Genomic DNA, 26,251 nt, shown 5'->3' with positions numbered 1-26,251 from the left:
GTTGTTGGTCACTTGGTTTGCAGATATTTTCTCCCATTCTGTGGATTGTCTTTTCTTTTTGATTATGGCTTCCTTTGCTGTGCGGACACTTTTAAGTCTTACTAGGTCCCATTTGTTTATTTTTGTTTTTATTTTCATTACTCTAGGAGGTGGATCAAAAAATATATTGCTGCAATTTATGACAGAGTGTGCTGCCTGTATTTTCCTCTAAGAGTTTTATAGTGTCCGGCCTTACATTTAGGTCTTTGATCCATTTTGAGTTCATTTTTGTGTATGGTGTTAGAGAATGTTCTAATTTCATTCTTCTACATGTAGTATCTAGTTTTCCCAGCACCACTTATTGAAAGACTGTCTTTTTTCCATTATATATTCTTGCCTCCTTTGTCATAGATTAATTGACCATAGGTGCGTGGGTTGACATGACGTCTTTAAAATGCTTGGTTTTCTGAATCGTATTCATAGTTCATCATTCCATTTATTTAAGTCTGTTAAAATTTTTGTCAGTATTCCTACTTATCATATATTTTTTATATTCTTCAAAATGATTTTGTTTATAAATTTTGTTTGTTGGTGACCTATTTGTTCTGTCAGTTAATGGGATACGCGTGTTAAGTCTTCAACCGTTAGTCTGGATTTATTTCTTCTTGGCTTTTTGGATCCATTTTTGCTGTATATATTTCAAAGCAATATTATTAGGTGCATAGAAATTGCAAATTTCTATAATGTGCTGAATTGAACCTCTTACTAGTAAGCATTTTTCTTTCTCTGTAGTAATTTTTGGGCTTTCTGGTCCATTTTGTCTGAGAATACACCAGAGTGTCTGTGGTTACTCTTTCCATGGTTTATCTTTTTCTAACCTTTTATTCTCTAGCTTTCCATATCATTATGTTTCATACATGTCACCTAGAGTAGGATGTTTTTGGGTTTTGCGTAATTAACTAAATTGCTTGTTCTATTTATACTGAATATAATTCTTAGTATGTTTTGTTTTAATATAGTCATCTAAGTGTACTGTATTTGCCCCACTAGTTCTCTATTCCTTCTTCTCTTTTTTTGCCTTGTTTTGAATGAATTGCTTCTCATTCTGTTTCCCCCTTCCATTAGGTTGGAAATTATGTACTTTGAGACAATTGTCAGTTTTCACCATGACACTAGAAATTACATACAGCATGGAAGCTTTCTTTGTCAAATGTTTACGTTGATTAGCACTTTTACACTCTTCTCTGACAGGGGTCTTAAGCATCTCAACTTTATTTACCAGTTTCCAATTTATTTACAATATTGTGTATTTTTAAAAAATGTATCTTAAACCGCCTAAGGTATTATCATCATTGTTTAATAAGAGAATGCTTCTGGTTTGCCCAGTACATTGGTTTTCAAACTGAAGTGTGTGTACTCACAGGGTGTATAAAAACGCTTGAGGAGGTTCCTCAGCGCACACGGTTTAAAGGAAAGCAGTGCCCAGCGCCTCTCCTTCCATACGGTCCCTTTTGTATAATTGAGCTGCCTGAGAGTCTCCTGCTCCTGAGGCCTGCTGCGAGGATGGATCTCGTTTCCCTCATTCCCTCTGACAGTCACCCCACTTCAACTTCACGGAATAAAGGAATACCCGCTCCACAGTCAGAATCTTAGCCTTTTTGGCCAGAGGAATAAAGCCGTCTGGGGTAAAAATGGGACACTCGGCAATGCTGTGGGCATCGGGCTAAGGTGAGCGCCCAGGAGCAGCGTTAGCATCTGGGTCTAGAGGAAATGTACCCTCAGCTTGAATTTTCTCCTCAACCCACAGGTCCTGACTCCCCAGGAGCAAAAGAATCAGTAGAAGGAGGAAGAAGTTACAGGATTTGGTAACAGCATTACTGGGGACATGCTTGATTGAAGACAGAACAGAATTTAGAGCAGATCCAGAAGACACAGCGACAGAGCCTCCTTGTTGCCAGCTGTTTTCAGAAAACAGAAGAAAATGATCCAGGCCCAGGTGACTTTTGGTTTGTTTTATTCTTTCCTTTGTTCCCGAATGGGTTTGTTAGTTGTCTGAGTCATTCTAGGTAATTATTGCATGTAAGGGTGTCTTGGGGACCCTGGGTGTCTTTGTAGCCTGCTTCTGAAGTGAGGGTGATCCAGGGGACCCCAGAAATTGCAACCGGTGTCTGAAGGGAGAGCAGTTCTATGGTTACTGTTTTCTCAGGCTTTGCAGTATGTCTGACTCTTGATTTCCATGTTCGAATCCGAATTCTTTCTTTTCAATTAATTGATTGATTTATTTATGTATTTATTTTTGGCTGCGTTGGGTCTTCGTTGCTGCACGCGGGCTTCTCATTGCGGTGGCTTCTCTGTTGCGGAGCACAGGCTCTAGGTGCACGGGCTGCAGTAGTTGTGGCACGCGGGCTCAGTAGTTGTGGCTAGCGGGCTCTAGAGTGCAGGCTCAGTAGTTGTGGCACACAGGCTTAGCTGCTCCGCAGCATGTGGGATCTTCCCGGACCAGGGCTCGAACCTGTGTTCCCTGCATTGACAGGCAGATTCTTAACCACTGTGCCACCAGGGAAGTCCCCAAATCTGAATTCTTAATCTACAGTTTTCTTTTCTTTTGTTTCTTTTTTTTCCCCACACCACATGGCTTGCAGATCTTAGTTCCCTGACCAGGGTTGGAACTGGTACCCGCTGCAGTGGAAGTGTGGAGTCCTAACTACTGGACTGCCAGGGAATTCCTGGCAGTTTATTTCCTGCCAAAATCAATATATTGCATTTATTTTTGTTCATTACACAACTGACTTAATATATTTAAAGGCTGAAATCATAACAAAGTACACATATCAAAAAATAAGTTTCTTCTTCATACACTTTAAACATGCTTATTAAACATTTAGTTTCTCATAATTCTGGCTTCTTGAGTCGCTTCCCAGAAGATTCTGATTGACTGGCTCTAAAGACACAGTCATCCCGATTCCACTGGCATATATGTTTGTCCCATACATATATATGTATGAATGTGGTGTTTTCTAGGTTAACAAGATGATTTAACTTCTACATATTATAGAAACGTCTATGAGAGACTTCACTGGTGGTCCAGTGGTTAAGACTCTGTGCTTCTACTGTAGGGAGCACAGGTTCAATCCCTGGTTGGGGAAATAAGATCCCGCAAGCCACGCGACGCGGCCAAAAAAAAAAAAAAAAAAAAAAAAGAAATGGCTAATGATAAATGGATGGATGACTGACTACACAATTACAGTTAATTGAATCCTAGTATTTTATTAGGCTTTTGCTTCTTCCATGTGTCTAGATATACAGATCTAGCCTATAAAGTGGAAATGAGAAGACAAACTTTAACATTTCTTCCATATCATCAAAAAGAGATCAGTTCATTAAACACCACTGTTATTACAGGAAACCCTGACATTTGAGGATGTGGCAGTGGACTTCACATGGGAGGAGTGGCAGCTCCTGGCCCCTCCTCAGAAGGACCTGTATCGGGATGTGATGCTGGAGAACTATAGCAACCTGCTCTCCGTGGGTGAGGACGGCTCCCCTGGGTCCCTGAGAGGGTCCCCAGTCAGTGGGGTTTCCTTTCTCAGCTTCTGAAAGCTTTGGATTGTCTGTGATTCTCTGAAGCAGTAGATTCTCGGTCCTGTCTCTGGCCCAAGAGAAGTGGGTATATTCTCCTTTCTCTTGAGAGAAACGCCTCTATTTTGTAGCTATGTATAATGCTGTGATTTATATTAAGAAATATATATATTTGGTCTTCATCCCCAATTCTGGCACAGAGCTCCTAAAATCCATGGAATTTCCTAAGTTATAAGAGGGTAAAGGAGAAATGGGTGTCTTTTGTTATTAATATAAGGGACCCTTACCACGGCATGTGAGTTTATGTTAATGAGGTGATTTTGGGAAGGCCACTCGATAACCTAAGATTGCGGGCTGGTCGCTGAGCTCACCACCCATGATTTAGAGGGTTGCAAATTTCAGTCCCGCCTCCACCCCACCTCTGGGGAGAACAAATGGCTGGAGATTAAATCATAATCACCAAAGCCCGATGTTTTTTTGTTTTTTGACAATTAGAACATAGTTTAATAAGTCCTTGGTCAGAGGAGTTTGATTCTTCTCTGCATACCTGTATATGCATACTGCAAACAGCAATGCTTTAAAAATGATCAACACAATGACCACAGCTTGTACCATTTTAACTACAATAATGAATAATTTCCATATCTGCTGCAACATATAGAGTTTCTACTAAACCATCAGTCATTTATAATTTAAAAATTCAGCAGCAGCTGTGAGGGTCTCTTGTCACACCCATCTTCTCTGTGCAGTTACCATTTTCCAGCTCTCTCCCCCATTAAGTCAGTGGTTCTCAACTGGGGCCAATTTCGTTCCCAGGGGACATTTGACAATGTCTGGAAATATTTCAAAGCCTCATGATTTAATCCGTCGTGGCTATATAGTGAAGCCTCCATGAAACCCCACAGGGAAAGGCTCGGAGAACTTTCAGATTGGTGGCCACTTGGCGGTGCCAGGGGAGGGGTGCCCCCAGAGAGCATGGAAGCTCTGTGGCCTTTCCCACAGGCCTTGTACTGTATTCTCTTCCATCTGGCTGTTCCTGAGTTGTATCCTTTTATTTTTTTATTGATTTATTTTTAAGTTTTTAATTTTTATTTATTTTTTTATTGTAGTAGAATTGCTTTACAATGTTGTGTTAGTTTCTGCTGTACAATGAAGTGAATCAGCACTGTGTATACCTATATCCCTTCCCTCTTGGACCTCCCCCCCTTCCCCACCACATATAGGTCATCACAGAGCACTGAGCTGAGCTCCCTGTGTATCCTTTTATAATAAACTGGTGACCTAGTAAGTAAACTGTCTTCTTGATTTCTGTCTGCTGCTCTAGTGAATTAATCGAACCTGAGAAAGGGAGTCATGGGAACTTCTGATCTATTCATGGTTGATCAGAAGCCCAGGAAACAGCCTGAATTTACAGTTGGTGCCAGAAATGCAGGAGCGGAGCCGAAGTCTTATGGGAGTGTACCCCTAACCTGTATTATCTGACCCTATCACCAGGTAGATAGTGTCAGAATTGAATTAAATCGGAGGACACCCCGTCAGTGTCAGTTGGTGTTGCAGAATTCCTTGATGTGTGGAAAACCCACATATCTGGTGTCAGAAGTAAAGTAGAAGGATTGACAGGAGAGGAGACTCACAGAGGGGTGTGTTTTTCCTTCAAAATGTGAAAACCGTATTGTCCTCAGAGGTAGGATTCTGTGGTTTTCATCGACCCCATGCGCCATTCACTGCGTCTAAATCTTGTATCATTTTCCATGAATAGGTTTTCAAGCCAGCAAACCAAATGTACTGTCCAAGTTGGGTCAAGGAGAACCATGGACGATGGAAGATGAAATCCACTGTCAAACCCGTTCAGGTGAGTGAGAGACCAGCAAGGTGACAGGCCGTGGAAATCCCGGTGCCAGACCTCTTTTTCTTTGTAGGAGTTTAGAGAAAAATGTATCCCATCTTAGGGAAGATTCTATCTTTTCTGGGATTTGTTTCTTCTTTATTTTACCCCCATCTTGTTTTTTGTTTGCATAGTTTTCTTTTTCCTAGGGTTCTGATATCTTTTTTTTTTTAATAAACTTATTTATTTTTTGGCTGCACTGGATCTTCGTTGCTGCATGCAGGGTTTCTCTAGTTGCGGCAAGTGGGAGCTATGCTTTGTTGCTTCATGCAGGGTTTCTCTAGTTGCGGCGAGTGGGGGTTACTCTTCGTTGCAGTGCATGTATTTCTCATTTCAGTGACTTCTCTTGTTGCGGAGCACGGGCTCTAGGCACGTGGGCTTCAGTAGTTGTGGCACACAGACTCAGTAGTTGTGGTTCGCGGGCTCTAGAGCACAGGCTCAGTAGTTGTGGCGCACGGTCTTAGTTGCTCTGTGGCATGTGGGATCTTCTCGGACTGGGGCTCGAACCCGTGTTCCCTGCATTGGCAGGCAGATCCTTAACCAATGCACCACCAGGGAAGTCCCCGGATTCTCATATCTTTTCCTTCTTCTTCATACACTTCCACCTCCTTTTCTATGAAATTCCACCTTCCAAGGCCTCTCTCCAAAGAGAAAACTTTTGAATTCCTCAATGTCTTCTGGTTACTGCACCTTTCTGCCCCACTGGTAATGTTGATTTCCTTCCTCACATCCACCCCATCTTGGATGCCGAGCCCCAAAGTAAACTGGTCTTCACTGTGCCTTGTCCCCGCTCTGAGGTTTTCCAAAGGTTTTGTTTTCCATTTTACTCAATGATCTCCTAACCTTCCAAGTTTTCTTCATTCTAACAAGCTAATAAACTCCTTCGGTTCCCTGGAGAAGACTCCCAAATTGATCCCTCCCCCATGTTCTCCACCACAGACTTGGCTTCTATATAATTTACTCATCTCAATGGCAGCTCTCCTGAGTTTCCAGTAGCTGCAAGGACCTAAGATAATCTTCCCTCCCAGGAAACCCTAGAGGTTTAGGTTCTCCCTTATTCCTGTGCATCCTCCATCCTGGCCATTCAGGCATTACCTCACATGTTCCCCACCAGCAGAGCTCTCTTCTGTTAAGGGATCTGCTGCTCATGATGAATTTTTTTTTTTTTTTTTTTTTTTTTGTGGTACGCGGGCCTCTCACTGTTGTGGCCGCTCCCGTTGCGGAGCACAGGCTCCGGACGCGCAGGCTCAGCGGCCCAGCCGCTCCGCGGCATGTGGGATCCTCCCAGACCGGGGCACGAACCTGCGTCCCCTGCATCGGCAGGCGGACTCTCAACCACTGCGCCACCAGGGAAGCCCCATGATGAATTTTTAACTAGAAATGTTATTTTAACATCCTGTGTTCTCAGTTCCAACCTCAACACAATCATAACTCTTGCCTACTTTGAATTATTAATTCCTTTGTGTATTTACTGATTTTGAACTTTCTTCTCCTTGATTGTTGACATTACTATTGTCTTCATTTCCCTAAAATTTTCATTTTTCTTCCCAGTGGATCCTGATGACATTTAGTCTCCACTAACCACATTTTCTGGCAGTTAAAATTCTTCTTTCCATGATCTCCATGATATGATATCATCTTGCTCAGAAAGAGATAGATTTCCATCTTCTTTCCTAAATTCTCCCCAATGTGTTCCATACATGTAATTGCTTCTTTGATTCATTCCTCTATTTTTCAAAATCTTTTTTCTTTTCTTTTTTTCATTCCTCTGTATTTTCTGATTGCCTAGTGCATGCTGGAAGGTAAGAACAGTGGAAAAAAGTATACAAATGATCACGAGTTTTTAGTCTATGAGAAAGGAGGTAAGGAATTGATAACAATAAACAAATAATATACCTAGGGAGTGAAAAGTGCTGTGATAAAACTTTAGTCAGCATTATGGAAGAGTAGATGCTGGGGCTCCTCTTTTAGGCAGGGAACACCTCTCAGGTAAGGTGCCTCTGAGCCAAGAAATGCGGGAAGTTAGTAGGCTGCCGGGTTAGGAGTTTTCCAAGTACAGCGGCTAGCAAATTTAAAAGGCCACGCCACGAATGAGTTTAAGAGACATTAAGGAGCCCATGTGGACAGAGCAGAGTGTGCTTTCAGGAACGTGATGGGAATAAGCCGAAGAGGCAGTAGCAGTGGGGACAGGCAGGAGCGGGGGGTGGTGGATAAGGTTGGTCATGTACTCAATTTCAAGAAATCGAGATTTTATTCCTAATAAGATGAGAAAACACGAGGAGTTCTTGAGTACTGGAATGACATGAAATAATTTACATTTTTCAAGAAATCCCTTTGGCTTCTGTGTAGAAAGCAGACCATAGTGGGCAGGGGGCAAGCAGGAAAGCCTTGTAGCAGGCTATTGCAAAAAACATGGTGACAGGGAGAATGGTTGACTGCAGCATGGGTGGAGGGGTGAGTGTTGGTTGGATTCTGGATATGCTGCTTATAGAGGGCAAATGAGAGTTGACATTTAAATAAATATGGGCTGAGCGGAAAAAACAGATGAAGGTTGATGTTAAGGTTTTGGGGTCAAAATTACTTTCAGGGATGTAAAGCAGCATGACTACATCATGAGTGCTTGGACTTGGCCCTGTGCTTTAGGAATAAGAAGTCTTGATTTTTTTTTTAAATTGAAGTATGGTTGATTTGTATTAATTTCTTTTTTTATTAATTTATTTAATTTTTTAATTTTAATTTTTATTTTTGGCTGTGTTGGGTTTTGGTTGCTGTACGCGGGCTTTCTCTATTGCAGCGAGCAGGGGCTACTCTTCATTGCAGTGCACAGGCTTCTCATTGCAGTGGCTTCTCTTGTTGAGGAGCTCGGGCTCTAGGCGCGCAGGCTTCAGTAGTTGTGTCTTGCGGGCTCTAGAGCGCAGGCTCAGTAGTTGTGGCTTACAGGCTTAGTTGGTCCGTGGCATGTGGGGGTCTTCCCGGACCAGGGCTCGAACCCTGTCCCCTGCATTGGCAGGCGGATTCTTAACCACTGCGCCATCAGGGAAGTCCCTATCACAGGATATTGAATATAGTTCCCTGTGCTATACGGTAGGACCTTGTGGTTTATCCATTCTATATGTAATAGTTTGCATCTGCTAATCCCAGACTCCCAATCCATCCCTCCCTAAAATCTTGTTTGTTAAGGTGAGTTGAGCAGGTCGATGAGGGATGCAAGCAGTAGTTTCCCTGGGTGAGGAGTGTTCCAAAATAAACCTGGAAATTTCAAAGGCTTGAAGCAAGAGCATGTCTGAAGAACTTTCGGAAGCCTGTTTGGATGGAACATAGAGAGCATGACTGGAGACATAGGGTCAGTGGGGTAGAGGCTGGGGGCTGGGGAGCAGGTCACGTAAGGGCCTTTCAAGGATACATCAAGACCTTGATTTTTTAAGAAATTAATTTATTTTTTATTGGAGTATAGTTGATTTACAATGTTATGTTTGTTTCAGGTGTACAGCAAAGCAATTCAGCTATCTGTCGATCTATCTATATTCTTTTTCAGATTCTTTTCCTTTATAGGTTATTACAAAATATTGACTATCGTTCCCTGTGCTGTACAGTAGGTCCTTGTTGTTTATCTATTTTATATGTCGTAGTGTGTATATGTTACTCCCAAATTCCTAGTTTATCCCTTCCCCCCACCTTTCCCCTTTGGTAACCATAGTTTGTTGTCTATGTCAAGACCTTGATTTTATTCATAATGAGATGAGAAAAGATTAGGGAGTTTTGAGTAGAGGAGGCTTGATGTGATATAATTGGTGCTAAAAGGTTCCGTTTGGCTAATGTGTAGAAAATAGACAGACACTGCAGGGGAGGGACAAGAAAGCCAGGGAGGAGGCTACAGCTGTGGTGTGAGAGAGAGTGATTGGCTTCGTGAGGGTGGAAGGAGTGGGTGCCTGTCCCTTTCTGGGTGTATCTTAAAGGAGGCCAGGCAGGATTGATCATTGTGCTGGATATTGTGTGTGAGCGAGAGAAACAAATGCTGAGGAGTTTTGTCATGGTGAAGGAGAAGAGTGGAGTTGGCAGTGACTGTGCCGGAGGTGGAGGAGACCTAGCCTGGGAAACCAGTTCTGTTTTGGAGATTGTAAGTTAGATGTGCTTGGAGTTCTGTGCTGTGTCATTTTCTTCATTCCCCTCATGGAGACCACAACAATGGATCCATGGGGAGGCCTGTCTCCCTCCAAAATGAGCCCTGGTTTCCTCCACCTCTCTCCCTCTCCATTGCTCCTTCCCACCAGGTTTTCCAACCTGCAGCTGTTTTCCTTGTGTCTATCTCTGCCCTGTAAAGTGGTTTTACCCACCTATAGTATGGGCTCCGTGAACACGAGGAGTACGTTTGCGAATCCCCAACACTAGCACCGTTCCTGGTACACAGAGGTGATCAGTAAGGATCTGTGGAATGAATGAGTCCATCCCTCCCCAGTTTGGATGAGGTGGCCCTGCAACCTGTGGTCTCCTGCTCACAGGAAATTGCTTGTATTTTACAGTCTCTCCATGTTTTGTAAGGTTAGTATTTAGAAAGTATTCAAATCTATATTTATTCATTTTGAATTGTCCAACCCTGTGTTTTACACAAACTACGTTTACCTTTTGGTTGGTTTGTATTGTTTGTTCCAATGTGCAGGGAACATTAAACATGGAATTTTATTTACACTTATATAATAGGAACATCACTAAAACGACTCCTCGCATCAAGGTTTTTTTTTTTAATTAATTAATTAATTTTTGGCTGTGTTGGGTCTTTGTTGCTGTGTGTGGGCTTTCTCTAGTTGCGGCTAGCGGGGGCTACTCTTCATTGCAGTGTGAGGGCTTCTTATATTTGGTTTTTGTTCATTTACAGTGTCTTCTCTTGCTGCAGAGCATGGGTTATAGGTGCACAGCCTTCAGCAGTTGTGGCCCATGGGCTCAGTAGTTGTGGCTCGCAGGTTCCAGAGCGCAGGCTTGGTAGTTGTGGCGCATGGGCTTAGCTGCTCCGCGGCATATGGGATCTTCCCGGACCAGGAATTGAACCTGTGTCCCCTGAGTTGGCAGGAGGATTCTTAACCACTGCACCACCAGGGAAGCCCTGCATCAAGGTATTTTTAAGAAATTCATTGTTCTTCTCTTTCCTAGAAATCTGGAAAGTTGATGATCACCTACTGGAGCACTTACAAAATGAGAGCATGGAGAAGAGACTAGAACAATGGCATGAACAGAACCCACTGGAATATTTTGCTCATCAGAGCAGAACTCATTTTCTGTTCAGGCAAAATCATGATGTGTTTGACTTACATGGAAAAAGTATGAAATCAGATTTAACTTTACTTCCCCAGAGCAGGAGCTATGAAATAAAGATCCCTGCTGAGTTTACTGGCGATGGGAAATCCTATCTCCATGCTGACAATGAACAATTTCATACTGAAATTAAATCTCCCGAAAGCCAAAAACCCATCAGCTCTAAGACCCAATTCAGCAAGCATCAGAAAACCCAAAAAATAGAGAAGCCTCATGTATGTGGTGAATGTGGGAAAGCTTTCATCAAAAAGTCTTGGCTCACTGATCACCAGATAATTCATACAGGAGAGAAGCCCCATCGATGTAACATGTGTGGGAAAGCATTCTCTAGAAAGTTCATGCTCACTGAACATCAGAGAACACATACAGGAGAGAAACCTTATGAATGCACTGAATGTGGCAAAGCCTTCCTCAAGAAATCACGGCTCAATATACATCAGAAAACCCATACCGGAGAGAAACCGTATATATGCAGTGAATGCGGAAAGGGCTTCATCCAGAAGGGAAATCTCATTGTACATCAGCGAATTCACACAGGCGAGAAACCTTACATATGCAATGAATGTGGAAAAGGCTTCATCCAGAAGACTTGCCTCATTGCACATCAGAGATTTCACACAGGAAAGACTCCTTTTGTGTGCAATGAATGTGGAAAATCCTGTTCCCAGAAGTCGGGTCTCATTAAACATCAAAGAATTCACACAGGAGAGAAACCCTTTGAATGCAGTGAATGTGGGAAAGCCTTCACTACAAAGCAAAAGCTCATTGTTCATCAAAGAACTCATACAGGAGAGAGACCCTATATCTGCAATGAGTGTGGGAAAGCTTTTGCCTACATGTCTTGCCTTGTTAAACATAAGATAATACACACAAGAGAGAAACGTGGAGATTCAGCCAAGGTGGGAAATCATCCCTCAGAGAGTCACAACTCCTCACAGACTAGTGATGTTATGCAGGAGAAAACCCCTGTAAATTCAGTGACTATGCAGGTGCCTTCAGTGGCCCCTCAGACATCAGTAAACATAAGTGAACTCCTAGCAAATAGGAATGTAGTCATAGTGGGACAACCTGTGGCCAGATGTGCACCCACAGGAGATAACAGAGGTTTTGCACAGGAGAGAACCCTTATGAATGCATTGAATGTAGTCGTGCCTTCAGTGGTCAATTACATCTTATTTTATGTCACAGAAAACCAGTAGAAAAAAAACTCAGAGACATACTATGTGAAAAAGATATAAATTATTGAGCAAAAAATTTTAGCTTATATGGTGGCTGAAAAAGTATATACTGAGAGAAATTGTATAAATGCTGAGACTGGGAACGCATGATGTACCCATCCAATTAGATACATGCATTGATACAGAGACATAATCTGATGTTAACCCAAATACATACACATCAATTGCTCTGTTGTGTCAGTCGAATGAATGAAAGAAGGCTGAGTTCAACTAAGTGGAGAAAATAGTTGAAGTTTTTAAACATATAATTTGTATGTGGAAGGTTGCTATGAAAAAAAAAACACAACAGGGCTAATATTGGATTGGTGGGATACTGGGCGTGTATATATCAATTCAGTTTCTGGAAGGCCAAGGTGAAGCATTAATTGAAAACTGGGATGTCTATCTTAAACTCTGAGAAATTTACATTGTGCAAATAGATTGAGCCAGTTTGATTGAGTCTCAGATTGAGTCATTTTGTTCATCTACTGAGTATTTTTCGAATACTTCCTTTTTACTGGGTCCTGTTCTAGGAGCTGAGGATACAGTGGTGACCAAACCCGAAAAAGCCCATGGTCTCCTGGAGAGAGCTTTGAGGTAACTGGATTATCTTTAAGTGGTACCTTTACACACCAGGTAATCTAATAAGAGGATGTAAATAGGTACACAAGGTGAAATAGACATTTTCTTAGTCCCTTCTGGTTACTATAAGAGAATACCATAGCCTGGGTAGCTTATAAAAACAGAAATTTATTTCTCACAGTTCTGGAAGCTACAAAGTCCCAGATTAAGGTGCCAGCAGATTCGGTATCTAATGAGGGTTCCTGGTTCATAGAAGACAGTCATCCCACTGTATCCTCACATAGGGGAAAGGGCAAAGGAGCTGTCTGGGATGTCTTTTATAAAGGCACTAATCCAGTCATGAGGGCTCCACCCTCTTGAACCAGTCACCTCTCAAAGGCCCCACTTCTTAATACCATCATATTTTGGGTTTTGTTTTTAATATTTTAATTTTATTGGAGTATAGTTGATTTACAATGCTGTGTTAGTTTCAGGTGTACAGCAAAGTGATTCAGTTATACATATACATATATTCATTCTTTTTTAGATTCTTTTCTTCTATAAGTTGTCACAGAATATTGAGTAGAGTTCCCTGTGCTATACAATAGGTCCTTGTTGGTTATCTATCTTATTTATAGTAGTGTGTGTATGTTCATCCCAAGCTCCTGATTTATCCCTCCCACCCCCCCACATTTCCCCTTTGAATACCGTCATATTTTGGATTAAGCCTCCAAATATGAATTTTGGGAGGCATAAACATTCAGTCCTTAGCAGATATGGAGTATTGGTTCAAGGGGTTATGATAATTTCTTGTTTAAGTTGTATATTATTTTGAGGGACGGCAAGGGGTACTCTTAACGGACTTTAAGCACTTCAGGATACAAGTTATTTTTTTAATGCCCAAGTCTTATCCCCCCAGTAGATTAAAAATCCCTTGATTTTGCTATTTAAATGTTAAAGTTTTAACAACAGTCTGTTCCTCAGTTGCACTAAACCACATTTCAGGTGGTCACAATGTAACTAGTGGGTACCACATTGGACAGCACAGACAATGAGCAAAACTTTGTAGCTGACTATGTGGCCGAAAAGTATATACTGAGAAATCTGTCATCATTTCCATCATCCTAGAAAGTTATACTGGAGAGGCCTGGTTTACATGATTTTATATTTCCCAGCACAGAAAAATAAAAACCAATTATCTATTGATTTGGAAAGTGAATGAATGAGCTAGTGGACTAATCAGAGTGTTCTGTCACTGAAGGGAATGAGCCATTGGAAGGCAGTCCTAAAGAACACAGCTGTCTTCCCCAAATTGTATGTGATTAGAGACCCAATAACAATATAAACTGGGCAAAGCAAAAAAGGAAAAAGGATCCTCAGAATACAAAGGATAGGAATCTTAGTCTCTAAGAATGGAGGAGAAAATAGGAGATGGGAGGTGACATTCTTTTTTTTTTGCGGTACGCGGGCCTTTCACTGTTGTGGCCTCTCCCATTGCGGAGCACAGGCTCCGGACGCGCAGGCTCAGCGGCCATGGCTCACGGGCCTAGCCGCTCCGCGCCATATGGGATCTTCCCGGACCGGGCAAGAACCCGCGTCCCCTGCATCGGCAAGCGGACTCTCAACCACTGCGCCACCAGGGAAGCCCGGGAGGTGACATTCTTAAAGGATGTTGTGGAGAAGAACCTTTGTCCACAGGACTATCACTCTTGAGAGCTGCCACCATTAAAAAAAACTCCAGCTGCACTGTTACCTGCTGAATTGAGATGTGTTTTCATTATTCTTTCTCCCTCTTCTGGGAGTGGGGCTCTTGGCCTCTCACTAGCCAGAGTACTTTTCCTTAATCTCCTAACTATCCTGTAGTTATCCTAACTATTCTAGTTATAAATAGTTGGGTCTTGTTAATAGGAAAGGAAATGGAAATTTGCCATGTTGTGGCCGGCTCAGAATTCAATCTGAAACGCTGGATTATTGGGTAGTTCCCTCCTTCAGATGTATTTTAAAGCACCAACACTGTGTGAGATGCTGTATTCCACACTGAAGATACATCAATGAACAACAGAGGCAAGGGAACAGCCTTTAAGGACCTTATAATATGAGGGAGAGAGTCAATGGATTATATGTCAGTAAGTGATAAGTCCTATGAAGAAAAATAGAGCCTAGTAATGGTAATTTATAGTAATGTATTGGTAATAATGGGGGAGGCCCTCCCCCCAAGCTTTTCTCTTTATAATTTGAGCCAAGACTGAAGTACTGAGGGGAGTCACCCATCATAATATTGGTAACCAGAGAACATTCCAGGACTGTTTCTAATGATTGTATATGACAGGCTTTCTGCCTCAGATTCTCTGAGAAACTTATTGCAAATTTCCCAGCCAAGTCCCCGACCTCCTAATAAGGCTGGAATCCAGGACTGCATTTTTAACTATGGCCTTATGCACACCTAATTTTGACGTTCTTTGCCCTAAATCTTGGATTACTGTCCTCATCACCACCCACAGGTTGTGCTTTTCCCAGCGACTAGAGACCTTGAATGGCCTCACTGCTAGTGGCCTTTTCCTAAGTGCCCCCCGCCCCCGCCGCCCCCGCCGCCCCCCATCACAACTTAGATTAGCCCCAGCCGCTCTTTTCTCTCGTTACTAGCCAGCCCTGTACTGTACCAGCTTCTGGGAATCTTTTTCTGTTTTGTTTTTTTTTTCTTTTTTGCGGTACGTGGGCCTCTCACTGTTGTGGCCTCTCCCGTTGCGGAGCACAGGCTCTGGACGCGCAGGCTCAGCGGCCATGGCTCACGGGCCCAGCCGCTCCGCGGCATGTGTGATCTTCCCAGACCGGGGCACGAACCCGTGTCCCCTGCATCGGCAGGCGGACTCTCAACCACTGCGCCACCAGGGAAGCCCTTTTTCTGTTATTAAAAACAACTTTCTACAAACTATTTTCCGGTCAGAAGCTTTCCGTGGCGTCCGTTTACCGGAGGTTATTATCTTTTCCCTTTCTAGGAGTGCGTTCTCCGCTGCCATGCCAACAACTCATACTTGTCCGTTTGGAAACTTTTTTTTTTTTTTTTTTAATACAAAGTAGATAATACACGCCGCGGCCGTATTATTTGTCTGCCTAGCCTGCTGAAAGCAACGTAGCCTTGCATCATTTTTGCCTCGCGAAGCTTGAGACTGAAAATTTACCTATTTTCTGCAGGAGTCGGAGTACCAGGAAATTAGATAATTTCACTGGCTTCTCACCTTCCCGGCCATCCCTGGCTCCTGGTACCCAAACCCGCCCCTTGGCTTTCTGTACGTCAGGTGTCCCAACATGGCCTCCCCCTCGGGCCGCGGAGAGCTGGGCGCGGACATATTGCCTCTCTAGGAAATCCCGGAAATCCGGTCGTCTCGTTTCCTCAAACACCGCATATCCACTTCGGCTGCCGTAGACGGAGCCGGACAGGTCTAGACGTCAAAGCAGTTCACAGAAGTACGACGTTTAGGCTCCTTGTAGGTTGGGGAAATCAGGTTAGTGTGTGGTTTTGTCCCTGGATTTTTTTGTGTGTGTGTCACAGTGGTGCTTTTGTTTCGCCCAAGGGTGACGCGTGGACTTGGTGCAATCTGGACCCATGAGATTTTTGCCGGATGGCAGAGGGGGAGGGTAGAAGTGCGGAGGTGGATGTATTTAACGCGAACCAGGAGAGTACCTGCTTTGAGGTACTTGAAGGGAACCGGACGCGGGTTTTGTCTATGGTTTATGTTGGGGAGTGTCCTGGGAGTCAGTACGATTAGCTTCTGTAGAGATCATTGCTCTTCCAGCTGTCAGGGCTTGCGGTTCTGCAGATCACTCCGCTTGCAGGGCTTACGTGTGGCATTGACGATGATCACAGTGTCGGGTTCAGGCTGGCGATTTAATTTGGGGCTCAGTGGTGTTGGGGCCTGGCTGGATGGTCATCATATGAGGGTGTCTGGCCCAGATTTCAGATTAATAAGGAAGTGTGTAGTCAGTGTCTGTGGTACAGAGAGGCTGTGAGGGTTGATGCTTTGGACGCCGAGGACCCCTGGCAGTAGTTTTTGGGTTGAGGTTCCAACTTCGGCTGCTGGGAGGGAAGATGGTACAGCCCAGGGCAGTATTTCGAGACCATCTGGTTTTCAGCTTTTTTGTGTGGGTTTTTTTTCTTTTTTAATACATTTTATTGAAGTATAGTTGATTTACAATGTTGTGTTAATTTCTACTGTACAGCAAAGTGATTCAGTTATACATATATGTACATTCCTTTTCGTATTCTTTTCCATTATGATTTATCACAGGATATTGAACATCCCTGTGCTATACAGTAGGGCCTTGTTGTTTATCCTGGGCTTTTAGCTTTTAATCAAGGAGTTGATTACAGACTGAGAGACTAAACCAGCAATTTCAATCTGTTTTGTATCGTCTCTGATGCTTTCGCACAGCAAAGGCAGAATATAGTCGTGACAGAGACATTTTGGCCTGCAAATTTGAAAATCTGTGTCTGTTCTCTTTGCAGAAAATGTTTGCCAACACCTGCACTCACCTTCTAATATTGATATATTGTAACAGCACCGTTACTTGCTTCCCTGACATACATGAACACTTTGTTCTTTGCTAACAGAATCTCCATTTTGTTTAATTATATATCCCTATGGCATGGTGACCTATATCCCAGTTTATTAGTAAGTCCCGGTTGGTCTTAGTCAGTCATGTGGTTCGAGTTCCCATTGCTAGTGATTGAATTAGTACTAAGAAATGAGCTTATGTATATGGGGCATTTCTAGCCAACTGTGTATGTAAAAATCTGCTTTGGGGTTTCTGGGGGAGCATTTTCTCTTTTAAATAAGTAATGCCTTGAATCTCTTTTTTCGTGTTGATAACGATACTGATGAAAATTTTCTGCCCTATTTTCTAATGTTACCTTATTCTTATTTCAATGCATTGGCTCAACTCTGCAATACAAAATTGAAAAGTGGGGTGGTAATGGACATTTTTGTCTTGTTGCTTACTTATAAATTCACTTGCTATATTTTCTGAAGTCAACATGTTTTCAAGAGGGTATATCTAGTATTTCAAATTTAATGACAGGAAGGTATTCATAGTATTCTTTCAGGCAAAAAAAAAATCTGTATTTTATCTGAGTCATAACTCCCATTAATTCCTTTTTCTTTTTCTTTTCTTTCTTTTTTTTTTTTTTTTTTTTGCCCACGTGTAGCATGTGGGATCTTAGTTCCCCGACCAGGGATCAAACCCGTGCCCCCTGCAGTGGAAGTGCAGAGTCTTAACCACTGGACCACCATGGAAGTCCCTCCCATTAATTTCTTCTGTCCTTTATTTGCACTTTCTGTTTTGACTCTAAATATTTATATATTATTGGTCTTTTCAAACAACAGGCTTTTAGTATTTTTGAGCTCTTCCATTTCTTTGTTAAATTAAAAGCTCTACAAATGAGTCAGTATAAAAGGAATATATAAATATAGGGACTTTCCTGGCGGTCCAGTGGTTAAGACTCTGCGCTTCTACTGCAGGGGGCGAAGGTTCAATCCCTGGTTATGGAACTAAGATCTCACATGCCACACAGCATGGCCAAAAAAAAAAAAAAAAAAGAGGGATATATACATATATACAGACATAACCTACATCGAAAACAGAGCATTGCCAGCACCCCAGTGCTGTTCTGTGAACAGTGGTGTTCTGTGAACCTCTTCCCAATTATATTACATCCTCACACACGAAGGTGAATACCATCTTCTCTATTAGCAAGCACTTTCAGACTTTTCTTTATGGTGTTATAACAACCATTCATTCCTCATCATTATGGTTTATTTAGTTTTGCGTATTTTCAACTGTGTTTCAATGTAATCATACATCATGCATTTTTAAAAACTGAGTGTAGGGCTTCCCTGGTGGCACAGTGGTTGAGAGTCCGCCTACCGATGCAGGGGACACGGGTTCGTGCCCCGGTCTGGGAAGATCCCACATGCCGCGGAGCGGCTGGGCCCGTGAGCCATGGCCGCTGAGCCTGCGTGTCCGGAGCCTGTGCTCCGCAATGGGAGAGGCCACAACAGTGAGAGGCCCGCGTACCGCAAAAAAAAAAAAAAAAAAAAAAAAAAAAAAAAGAGGAAAAAAACCCCAAAACTGAAGTGTAGTTGATTTACAGTGTGTGTTAGCTTCAGGTGTACAGCAAAGTGATTCAGTTATACAGAATCTTTTTCAGATTCTTTTCCATTATAGGTTATAAGACATTGAGTATAATTCCCTGTGCTATGCAGTAGGTCCTTATTGTTTGTCTCTTTTATACACAGTAGTGTGTACATGTTCATCCCAAACTGTTAATTTATCTACCCACCCCCCATCCCCTCTGGTAACCATAAGTTTGTTCTCTATGTCTGTGAGTCTATTTCTGTTGTAAATAAGTTCATTTATATCAGTTTTTTAGATTGCACATATACGTGATATCATATGATAGTTGTCTTTGTCTGACTTACTTCACTTAATATGATAATCTCTAAGTCCATCCATGTTGCTGCAGATGGCGTTATTTCCTTCTTTTTATGGCTGAGTAATATTCCATTGTATGTATACATACCACATCTTCTTTATCCATTCATCTTTTTTTTTTTTTTGCGGTACGTGGGCCTCTCACTGTTGTGGCCTCTCCCGTTGCAGAGCACAGGCTCTGGACGCGCAGGCTCAGCGGCCATGGCTCACGGGCCCAGCCGCTCCACGGCATGTGGGATCTTCTCGGACTGGGGCACGAACCCGTGTCCCCTGCATCGGCAGTTGGACTCTCAACCACTGCGCCACCAGGGAAGCCCTCCATTCATCTATTGATGGACACTTGGGTTGCATCCACGTCTTGGCTATTGTAAATAGTGCTGCTATGAACATTGGGGTGCATGTATCTTTTCAAATTAGAGTTTTCTCCACATCATGCATTTTTTATGTCAGGCTCAGTATTTCTGAGAAGTATTCACGTTTTTGCACGTAGGTGTACTTTTTCTTCCCCTCTGTAACAAGGGTCAGACAAATATATAAATATCCACACAGTAAATATTTTAGGATTTGTAAGCCACAGTTCTCTCACATATACTTCTTTATTTTTGTTTTACAGTCCTTTAAAAACAAAAAAGTCATTCTTAGCTTGAAAGCTGTGCAAAGACTGTAGTTTTTCCACAGCATTCCATTGTTTGAATATTTGGGTTTTCCTAGTATTTATTAAACTTGTGTTGTTTGCATTTTGGTTTATTATGAGTAATGGTGCTATGGAAATTATTGAGCGTGTCTGCTGGTTCAAATATGCCCATATTTTTGGAGGGATGTATTTCTTAGATGTATTCTCAGAGTGAAATTGCTTCTGGCTTGGTGAACATGTGGAGATGCAGGGAGAGTGACGCTCCTATAGGGGTCACTCCTTGCCCTTACACACATACCCTGCCCTAGGCATCTCTTCCATCTGGCTGTTCCTGAGTTACATCCTTTTATAATAAGTAAATATAATAACTAAAATGTTTCTCTGAGTTCTGTGAACCGTTCTGGAAAATTTTTGGTTTTTGTTTTGTGTTTCGTTTTTTTGTTTGTTTTTTAGGTCATGCTGCGCGGCATGTGGGATCTTAGTTCCCCGACCAGGGATCAAATCCATGCCCCCTGCAGTGGAAGCACGGAGTCCTAACCACTGGACCACCAGGGAATTCCCTGCTCTAGCAAATTAATCAACCCAAGGAGGGGGGTCATTGGAACCTGCCATCTGTGGCTGGTTGCTTAGAAGTACACGTGACAATCTGGACTTGTGTTTGCACATGAAGTAGGAGGTAAAAGCCAGTCTCATAGGACTGAGCCTTCAACCGGTGGGATATGATATTATCTCCAGGTACATAGCGACCGAATTGAGATAAACTGTAGGACACCCAGCCAGTGTTGTAGCATTGCTTGGTGGTGTGTTCAAAAAACACACATATTCAAATTGGTGTCAGAATCGTACCTTCTTCTGGATGAGTTTCTTGTTATTACATTTCCCTTTTCTGGTAGCACTGCAAATTACGTACTTTAAGAAAATTATTAGTGTTCATTACGACACTAGAGATTACACATCACATGTAATTATTCTTTGTCAAATTCTTACGTTAAGTAGTACTTCTGCACTTTCCTCTGACAATACAGTAGTCTTAGAGCACCTCAACTTCATTTACCACCTTCTAATTTATGCACTGTTATTTTGTATTTTAGTTTTTTATGTATTTAAAACCTCCTAAGATATTACCATTATTGCTTACAAGACATTGCTTCTGGTTTGCCCAGTACATTGGTTTTTAAACTGAAGTGTGTGTACTCACAGGGTGTATAAAAACGCTTGAGGAGGTTCCTGAGCGCACACGGTTTAAAGGAAAGCAGTGCCCAGCGCCTCTCCTCCCATACGGTCCCTTTTGTATAATTGAGCTGCCTGAGAGTCTCCTGCTCCTGAGGCCTGCTGCTGGGATGATTCTCTTTTCCCTCATTCCCTCTGACAGTCACCGCACTTCAACTTCACGAAATAAACGAATACCCCCCCCCCCCACTTAGGCTTTTTGGGCAGAGGAATAAAGTCGTCTGGGGCAACAGTCTTCTGGGGACACTCAGCAATGCTGTGGACATTGGGCTAAGGTGAGCGCCCAGAAGCAGCGTTAGCATCTGAGCCCAGAAGAAATGTACCCTCAGTTTGAATTTTCTCCTCAACCCACAGGTCCTGACTCTCTAGGAGCAAAAGAATCAGTAGAAGGAGGAAGAAGTTACAGGATTTGGTATCAGCATTTCTTGGGACACACTTGATTGAAGACAGAACAGAATTTAGAGCAGATCCAGAAGACACAGCGACAGAACCTCCCTGTTGCCAGCTGTTTTCAGAAAACCGAAGAAAATGATCAAGGCCCAGGTGACTCTTGTTCTGTTTTATTCTTTCCTTTGTTCCCTGATGGATTTGTAGAGGCCTGTAAAAAATCACTTCCATTGTTCTGTAAAGTATAAATATGTGTATCTTTTGTCTGTCATTCATATATATATATATGTCAGACCTCTTTTTCTTTGTAGGAGTTTAGAGAAAAATATATCCCTTCTTAGGGAAGACTCTTTTCTTTTCTGGGATCTGTTTCTTCTTTATTTTACCCCCATCTTGATTTTTGTTTGCAGAGTTTTCTTTTCCCTTTCTTTTCATATATATATATATATGAGAATGTGGTGTTTCTAGCTTAACAAGAAGATTTAACTTCTACACGTTATAGAAACTTCTAATTGGATAAATGGATGGGTGGCTGACTACACAATTAGAGAATATTTTATTAGACATTTGCTTCTTCAGTGGTTTATTAAAATAAAAACCCTGCTAGATATCTCGATGCAGCCTATAAAGTGGAAATGAGCAGAAAAACTTTAACATTTCTTCCATATCATCAAAAGGACATCACTTCATTAAACACCACTGTTATTCCAGGAGACCCTGACATTTGACGATGTGGCCGTGGACTTCACGTGGGAGGAGTGGCAGTTCCTGGCCCCTCCTCAGAAGGACCTGTACCGGGACGTGATGCTGGAGAACTATAGCAACCTGCTGTCCGTGGGTGAGGACGGCTCCCCTGAGTCCCTTAGAGGGTCCCCAATCAGTGGCCTTTCCTTTCTCAGCTTCTGAAAGCTCTGGAGTGTCTGTGATGCTCTGAAGCAATAGATTCTTAGCCCCTTACCCAGATACGTGGGTATATTCTCCCTTCTCCTGAGAGAAAAGCCTTTACCTTGTAGGTTGTAACGTTGTTTTGCCCTCAAATGTAACACTCTGCTGTCTTCACGGATCCCAAGCCCAATTCAGTGGGTCTAAATCTGCTGTCATTTCCCACGGATAGGTTTTCAAGCCAGCAAACCAGACATACTCTCCAAGTTGGATCACGGAGAACCATGGATGATGGAAGATGAAATCCACTGTCGAACCCATTCAGGTGAGTGAGAGACCAGCAAGGTGACAGGCGTGGAAATCACACTGTAGTTGGTCAGAGAAGAGTCACAGCTGTGAGGGGGTTGGACGCTGGGTAAGCAGTGCCTCCATGCATCTCTCTCCCGATGTCAGACCTCTTTTTCTTTGTAGGAGTTTAGAGAAAAATATATCCCTTCTTAGGGAAGACTCTTGTCTTTTCCGAGATCTGTTTCTTCTTTATTTTAGCCCCATCTTGATTTTTGTTTACATAGTTTTCTTTTCCCTAGGATTCTCATATCTTTTCCTTCTTCTTCGTACACTTCTACCTCGTTTTCTGTGAAATTCCACCTTACAAGGCCTCTCTCCAAAGAGAAAACTTTGAATTCCTCACTGTCTTCTGACTACTGCGCCTTTCTGCTCCACGAGTAATGGTGATTTCCTTTGTCACATCCACCCCATCTCGGATGTCGGGCCCCAAAGTAGACTGGTCTTCACTGTGCCTTATTCCCGCTCTGAGGTTCTCCAAAGATTTTGTTTTCCATTTTCTCCAATGACCTTTTAACCTTCAAAGTTTTCTTCATCGTAATAAGCTAAGCTCCTTAGGGTCACTGGAGAAGACTCCCAAATTCATCTCTCCCCAGTGTGCTCCACCACAGACTTGGCTTCTATGTAACTTATCTTGATGGCAGCTCTCCTGAGTTCCCGGTAACTGCAAGGACCTAAGATCATCTTCCCTCCCAGGAAACCCTAGAAGTTTAGGTTTTGCCTTACTCCTGTGCATCCTCCATCCTGGCCATTCAGGCATTACCTCAAATGTCCCCCACCTGCAGAGCTCTTTTCTTTTAAGGGGTCTGCTGTTCATGATGAATTTTTAACCAGGAAAGTTATTTTAACATCCTACATTCTCAGTTCCAGCCTCAACCAGACCGTAACTCTTGGCTACTTTGAATTAATTCCTTTGTGTATTTACTGATTTTGAACTTTCTTCTTGTTCACTGTAGACCTTACCATTGTATTCACTTCCTGAAAGCTTTCATTTCTTTCCCCTCATCTTCTGATAACATTAAGTCCCAGGTAGGGACTTCCCTGGCAGCCCAATGGTTAAGACTCCACGCTTCCACTGCAGGGCGCGTGGGTTCAATCCCTGTTCGGGGAGCTAAGATCCCATGTGCCATGTGGCACAGCCAAAAAAAAAAGTCCTAGGTAACCATGTTACCTGTCACATGACACAAAAATTCTTCTTTTAGTGATCACCATGACATATCATCTTGTTCACACAGAGATTTCCATCTTCTTTCCTAAACCTCCCAATCTGTTCCATACGTGTGATTGCTTCCTTGATTCATTCCTCTATGAATTATTTTTTTTGATAGTCTAGTGTAAGCTGGAAGGTAACAGTAGTTGAAAAAACAAATAGACCGAGAGCTTTCATTCTAAGAGGACGAGACATCAATTTAATCAAAATTGAAAATAAATAATATGTCTAGGGGGTGAAACGTGCCGTGATGGAATTAAGTTGCATAATGGATCTCTCTGAGGTGCGCATTGTAAGTTAAATGTGCTTGGAGTTCTCTACTGCGTCATTTTCTTTTCTTTTTCTTTTTCTTTTTTTTTTTTTTGTCTTCTAGTTTTTTCTTTCTTTCTTTTTCTGCTGTGTCATATTCTTCATTCCCCTCATGCAGACCAGCACAATGGATCCTTGGGGAGGCCTGTTTTCCTCCAGAATGAGCCCTGGTTTCCTCCACCTCTCTTCCTCTCCATCGTTCCTTCCTGCCAGGTTTTCCAACCTGCAGCTGTTTTCCTTGTGTCTATCTCTGCCCTGTAAAGTGGTTTTACCCACCTACAGTGTAGGCTCCTTGAACACGAGGAGTATGTTTGCGAATCCCCAACACTAGCACCATTCCTGGTACACAGAGGTGATCAGTAAGGATCTGTGGAATGAATGAGTCCATCCCTCCCCAGTTTGGATGAGGTGGCCCTGCAACCTGTGGTCTCCTGCTCACAGGAAATTGCTCGTATTTTACAGTATTTAGAAAGTAACCAAATCTGTATTTATTCATTATGACTGTTTTTTTCCAATGTATAAAGATCATTAAACATGGAGTTTTATTAACATTCATACCATAGGGTCATCACTAAAAAGACACCTCACATCAAAGTATTTTTAAAAATACCTTTATTCCAAATCTGAAAGATGGAGGAATTCATTCTTCTTCTCTTTCCTAGAAGTCTGGAAAGTTGATAATCACCTGCTGGAGCACTTACAAAATGAGAGCATGGAGAAGAGACTAGAACAATGGCATGAACAGAACCCACTGGAATATTCTGTTCATCGGAGCAGAACTCATTTTCTGTTCAGGGAAAATCATGGTATGTTTGACTTACATGGAAAAAGTATGAAATCAAATTTAACTTTACTTTCCAAGAGCAGGAGCTATGAAATAAAGAGCCCTGCTGAGTTTACTGGAGAAGTCAGATCCTGTCTCCATGCTGACAATGAACGGTTTCATACTGAAATTAAATTCCCCAAAAGCCAAAAACTCATCAGTACTAATTCCCAATTCATCAAGCATCAGAAGACTCAAAAAATAAAGAAATCTCATGTATGTGGTGAATGTGGGAAAGCTTTCATCAAAAAGTCTTGGCTCACTGATCACCAGAATCTTCATACAGGAGAGAAGCCCCATCGATGTAATCTATGTGGGAAAGCCTTCTTCAGAAAGTTCAAGCTCACTGAACATCAGAGAACGCATACAGGAGAGAAACCTTATGAATGCAATGAATGTGGCAAAGCCTTCCTCAAGAAATCAGGGCTCAGTGTCCATCAGAAAACCCATACTGGGGAGAAACCATTTATATGCAGTGAATGCGGAAAGGGCTTCATCCAGAAGGGAAATCTTATGGTGCATCAACGGATTCACACAGGCGAGAAACCTTATATATGCAATGAATGTGGAAAAGGCTTCAGCCAAAAGACGTGCCTCACAGCGCACCAGAGATTTCACACAGGAACGACTCCCTTTGTGTGCGGGGAATGTGGAAAAACCCTTTCCCAGAAGACAGGTCTCATTAAACACCAAAGGACTCACACAGGAGAGAAACCCTTTGAATGCAGCGATTGTGGGAAAGGCTTTATCGAGAAGCCGCAGCTCGTTATCCATCAGAGAATCCATACAGGGGAGAAACCCTATAGATGTAGTGAATGTGGGAAATCATTCAGAGGGAAGTCAGTCCTCAATAAACATCAGAAAACTCACTCAGTCAAGGTGGAAAATCCTCCCTCAGAGGGTCACAGGTCCTCACAGAGTAGTGTTGTCCTCCAAGAGAAAAACCTGAATACAGTGACAATGCAAGTACCTTCTGTGGTCCCTCAGACATCAGTCAACATCAGTGGGCTCCTAGCAAACAGGAATGTAGTCATAGTGGGACAGCCTGTGGCCAGATGTGCACCCGCAGGAGAAAGCAGAGGGTTGGCACAGGAGAGAACCCTTATGAATGCAGTGAATGTGGTTGTGCCTTCAGTGGTCAATTATATTTTATTTTATGTCACAGAAAACCAGTAGGGAAAAAATTAAGACATTCTCTGAGGAAAAGGGTTGAGTGAAAATTTCTAGTTCATATGGTGGCTGAAAAGTATACACTGAGAGAAACTGTATAAATGCTGAGACTGGGAGCACGTGACCTACTCATCCAATTACATATATGCCTTGATACAGAGGCATAATCTGATGTTAACCCAAACACACAAATGTCAGTTGCTCTGTTGTGTCAGTTAAATAAATGAAGGAAGCCTGTGTTCAA

General features: G+C 42.5%; 1 protein-coding gene across 1 annotated transcript; it reads left to right on the top strand.

Annotated features, from left to right (window-relative positions):
* Window positions 1-1,230: 1,230 nt before the first annotated feature.
* LOC132416392 (zinc finger protein 432-like) lies at window positions 1,231-26,251 on the top strand. The gene is made up of 9 exons (XM_059999753.2): window positions 1,231-1,975; window positions 3,382-3,508; window positions 5,318-5,410; window positions 10,589-11,945; window positions 21,076-21,156; window positions 21,397-21,424; window positions 21,980-22,106; window positions 22,383-22,475; window positions 24,677-26,251. The coding sequence occupies exons 1-9, from the start codon at window positions 1,961-1,963 to the stop codon at window positions 26,011-26,013; spliced, it is 3,258 nt and encodes a 1,085-aa protein (XP_059855736.2). The 5' UTR covers window positions 1,231-1,960; the 3' UTR covers window positions 26,014-26,251.

The sequence above is a fragment of the Delphinus delphis genome, chromosome 20, assembly GCF_949987515.2.
Source record: "Delphinus delphis chromosome 20, mDelDel1.2, whole genome shotgun sequence".
Taxonomy (NCBI): Eukaryota; Metazoa; Chordata; class Mammalia; order Artiodactyla; family Delphinidae; genus Delphinus; species Delphinus delphis.
This window is presented reverse-complemented; position numbering and strand designations above follow the sequence as displayed.